The sequence below is a fragment of the Procambarus clarkii genome, chromosome 81, assembly GCF_040958095.1.
Source record: "Procambarus clarkii isolate CNS0578487 chromosome 81, FALCON_Pclarkii_2.0, whole genome shotgun sequence".
Taxonomy (NCBI): domain Eukaryota; kingdom Metazoa; phylum Arthropoda; class Malacostraca; order Decapoda; family Cambaridae; genus Procambarus; species Procambarus clarkii.
Genome location: NC_091230.1, coordinates 8469820 through 8474550, shown reverse-complemented (window position 1 = coordinate 8474550; position 4731 = coordinate 8469820). Strand labels below are relative to the sequence as shown.

Here is a 4731-nt window from a genome sequence, read left to right as displayed (position 1 = left end):
TGGACTCTTCACTTTTACAGTATATACTCAAATGCTCTAATCTTTCTAACAAACGTGACCTAACATAAACTTACCCTTCCATTTATCTTTCTTTCTCTTTCCTTTTTCGTGTTTTGTCCGTTATTTTCTCTTACGATCCCTTGCTATCCTCTTCTTATTCCTATTACTATTCTATTCTTATTGGGTTGTTATAAATAAGAGTTGCTGCGTATGGGCCAATATACATTCTGCAGTTACCTATGTTCTTTTTCCTGTTACTATCCCCTCTACTACATCTTACCTTGCATACCTTGCTCCTCACCTCTCTTTTACCTATTTATTGCCGTCATCTCATTCCCTGACCACAATCGATTACAGAATCTTCCAGGACAGACCAAAACGTCGTCGTCCCTTCATTTTCTAGTGTGTGGATTGGTCAACAGCCAATATACAAGTAAGTCATTTAGGTATAAGTTAGATTACATGGAGTTAATTCTGGGTACTTTGATTTGTAGAGCATTTCTATTTTGATTAAGTGCTCTTGGAATATCAAATAGGTATTTCTGGTGTGGTGCCCATGGGTTCTGTTACAACTTTCTAAGAAGCTTTTAAGGTCAGGATTGACATTACAATTCAGAGCTTTAAATATATAGAAGACTCATAAGAGGATGTGCAGTGACTTGATATCTAACATATTCAGGGATTTGAGTAAGGGTACCGAGTGATGTCTGGGGCCAGAGTTAGATATTGTTCTAATTGAAGCTTTGTGTAGGGTAATTAGAGAACGTTAACCCCAAGCACAGTTTTTTCTGTGAAGCCAAATTTTTCTGGCAGAAGTTGATGTGGTAGAGATTGTTTGATGTATAGAATGCAATAGTTTCTGGATCTGAGGCTGTAAGAAAGAAATGAGGGCAATTTCAAGGGTGAGGATCTTGCAGGAATTCTACACTCCTGGAGACATACAATAATTGTTGAATTTATTAGCGATGTCAGCGGCTGACAACACTCAGCCGCTGCTGAGTGTTTCTGAGTTGTTGAGTGTTTCTGAGCTCTACCATACATGAGTAACAAGATTGTTGTTGCTGATTTAGGAATGACGGAGATCGGTTGAGTACATCGCCAAACAATGATGCAACACATACAATTATATATCATTCATATGTAGCCATTAAAAGTATTCATTACAAAATTTATCACTGAATCTAGTAAAATATAATACACACGTCAAGACTAATACCTTGAGGCTCGTAGTCACCCCGGCTGGTAGTGTAAACAAATATTTGAGGGTTGAGTTTCTCAAGTTTTCTTGCAAATATTAGGTATTTTACGCATTGCTGGGTGTTTAAATGTATGTGTAGTTTTGTTTATAAATGACATTGATGGGCATGTGTACTATCAATGTCACAAGTGAGTAGGGGTTTGAACGATTTACAGTTGGCACAGCTATCAGCAGCTTGGTCAATTCTTGGTCAAGCTTCCTGATCAGTTCTCCGCAGCTCTCTGGTGAATGTTTTTCTCAGCAGCTGAAAATAACGGGAGAATTCTCGGTACCTATGCTCAAAACTTTTAATATGTTGGATCTTAAGTCACTTAAATCAACTACTGTTTGTATGTACTTTTCCTGAATAAAAATTTATTTATATTATTATTATTATTTATTTATTACAATTGTTTTAATAAACAAATTCTTTTGAAGTTAAATGTTAATATTTTGTGTTAATGGTCCACATTTTTTTCCAGATTACATTTTCAAGCATGAGTCTAAGGGCCAAAGGCGCGGCTGAAGGGTCAGGTTTCATTGGAATTAGATTTTGTCAAGAGTGCAATAACATGTTATATCCTCGAGAAGACAAGGCAAGTACTGTACTATACATTACATACATAATTATGAATAATTATCACAAAAACAATGATTCGGTTATGTGTATCCACTACAGTATCCACTACAAAATTGAAACAATTCAGAATTTTTCCTTCATTTTCCTAGTGGATATAAACCTGAAAAGTTTCATGTTTGTTAACTCCATTTCATCCACATAGCAATATTTACATCATTTGTAGTATTCATTTGCATCAAATTAGAATATAGGTTTTCAGTATAGTTTACTGTAAAAAAAATTGTCAGTAGTGCATTTGAAACATGCGGCAAATTAAGACCAAAAAATTATAACTCCAAATGTATAAAGTTTATGAAAAATCCATTCTGAAGGGATTGTAGAACAGACAACTGAGCACACAATATGTCAAAATAGTGAGAATCGGTCAAAAACTGGAATTTTAGAAGCCATTCAAAGTTGAAACTAGTTTCAGAGATAATTGAAGTCGAAGTTATCATCAATGAATAAAGGTAGTTTTAATTCGTTAATTTAATTGTACAGTATATTTTAATAAACATTTTTTGGCATTCTTACTCGAATATGTGAAAGCTGTAGGTCAATGTGTTAAAATGAAGTCAAGAAAAAATAACCCCCCAAAACACATAATATCGGGATAATTATAGTAACTATAATGATTTTGGGTATATATTTATGGTATACTTTATATAAGTGAAGAAGCCCTAATGATGATTAGGGGCTAATTTGGCCCCTAATCATCAAAACAACCTAAAGAGACAAAGAAAATAGAGTTTGAAATCAGAAAAAAAATTAAAGTACCAAGTTTTGCGAGTTGTGACTAATTTTTTGTTGACCAATTATGTATTTCTCAGCAAATGATATAAAAGCACCAACTGCATATCCACTTAGTGTAAGCAGTAGGATAGAGACTGCTTGAAGCATTGAAGGAGATCAGGGCATGTTTGAGAATATGTAAATGATTAATTTACAATTGAAGTTAGTGAATCAACTATTGAGTACTCCAATGGCTTAGGCATGTAGAGAATGTATGATTGTAAGTTAATGAAGAAAGCATGCTATTGGAGACTTCATCTGCTATCCTGTTCTTTGGTGGAAAATGCTAAACATTATTGGGTATAAATTAATAGTTATTAAACAATACATTTTCTTTTATTAACTACTAGTTAGTGCATAAAAGGAATGATTTTTTCTATTGTGTGTGGTGAAGTGCCATTCAGTCAATTACTGTCAACCAGGTTATCTATGATTTATTTCAGTTATTTTATTTACTAACAATTTCAATTTGCATTAAATTAGCTGGACCACCCATAAGTTCTTGTAAAATTGATTACAAATTTATTTTAATTATAATTATTTCTTTTAGGAGAACAAGATATTGCTGTATGCTTGCCGAAACTGTGATTACAAGATGCGAGCAGAAAATAATTGCATTTACGTAAATAAGCTCATGCACGAGATCGACGAACTGCGTCACATTAATCCAGAAGTTGTACAGGTAAGAATTTGGATGTTCTCTTCTTGGCCTCCGATGTTACTACAATGTTTTAGTAATCATTACTATATTTACGGAATTGAAAAGATGCGTTTCATTCCATTCAAAGCTAATTTTTTATTTTTTTTTTTAAAGGACCCGACACTGCCTCGCACTGACGACCATCCTTGCCCTCGATGTAATACACGTGAGGCAGTATTCTTTCAAGCACAAACCAGGAGAGCTGAAGATGAGATGAGACTGTATTATGTGTGTTGCAACACTGAGTGTACACACCGCTGGACGGAGTGAATTTCTGATTCTTTAGGATTATTCATTTTGCACACAGCTTTCTTGGTGAATAAACTAATTAATTATAGGATATGCAGTTTCTACTCTATTTGGAAGAGTAATATAGTTTGATTTAATTTATGGATTTTTTGCCATGGTAGATTATGTATAGCTGTAGGACCATAACTTCTGATTGGAAAAATTGCCAAGGAGCTTCTGTTTAGCCTTGCTTTGGTTTACTCTAACCAAAAACTTTCCAAGTTGAATTCAAGGCCTTATTGAGTTTAATATTTACCAGAATACCATTTTGTTTTACCAGAATAAAGAAAACTTACCAGAATATTTTTTTAATGATTTCACTTTACTTAATTAGTCTGTTAATTAACTATCCACTGTGTCAGATATGTGTCATGCCAATATCTGGATAATGTGCTAGACAAATGAATGAAAATTGAATAACAATACCTTCTACTTTAATTTGTCATCCATTTAGGTTAGATATTTAACCATAACACATGATATTGTTCTAAAAACTACAAGTTTTTTCAAACATCTTGATTTCTTTGAATATATAATTAGCTGATTTAATGACTTTGAAATAGGGAGTGAGCTAGGGAACAATGATTACAAAGTAATCAGATTTAGCATAGAATGGAATAGATCTATAGGAGAAAATTTTGTTAAAATGCCAGATTTTCGAAAAGTTGATTTCAATAGCCTAAGAAAATTTTTGGGTTAAATAGATTGGAAAGTCTTGGGCATGGGGGGTGGGCCGGTCTTGGAGCGAGACATGAACCCAGCGATAGGTGACGTAAAAGGGGAGAGCGAATACTAATGACCCAAAGTGGATAACAAAGGATCTGAAGAACCTTATAGGTAAAACAAAGAGCGTGGTACAAAAGGATTAAGAATGGGGAAGTCAGTTTAGAACAGGAATTCGTACAACTGGTTAGAAATGTTAAAAATACAGAGAAGGAAAGCAAAAAGAAACTATGAAGTTCGCAAAGCAGGGACAAATCCCTGCTTTGACAAAGACAAATCCTAAAGGTTTTTTCAGTTATATCGAATAAAGACTAGGGAGAGGATAGGTCCATTAAAAACTGAGACAGGTCTAATAATAGATATTGACGAGGA

At 33.9% G+C, this 4731-nt stretch overlaps 1 protein-coding gene across 2 annotated transcripts; it reads left to right on the top strand.

The window, feature by feature from the left end:
• The first annotated feature begins 1250 nt into the window (after positions 1-1250).
• Positions 1251-3897, top strand: LOC123773086 (DNA-directed RNA polymerase II subunit RPB9-like). Of its 2 annotated transcripts, none has more exons than XM_045766579.2 (4): positions 1251-1298; positions 1720-1833; positions 3199-3330; positions 3463-3882. In XM_045766579.2, the coding sequence occupies exons 2-4, from the start codon at positions 1735-1737 to the stop codon at positions 3616-3618; spliced, it is 387 nt and encodes a 128-aa protein (XP_045622535.1). In that variant the 5' UTR covers positions 1251-1298; positions 1720-1734; the 3' UTR covers positions 3619-3882. The 2 variants fall into 2 exon arrangements, with proteins under 2 accessions (XP_045622535.1, XP_069171617.1); XM_069315516.1 differs by having other exon boundaries at positions 1264-1327; positions 3463-3897.
• Positions 3898-4731: the final 834 nt, after the last annotated feature.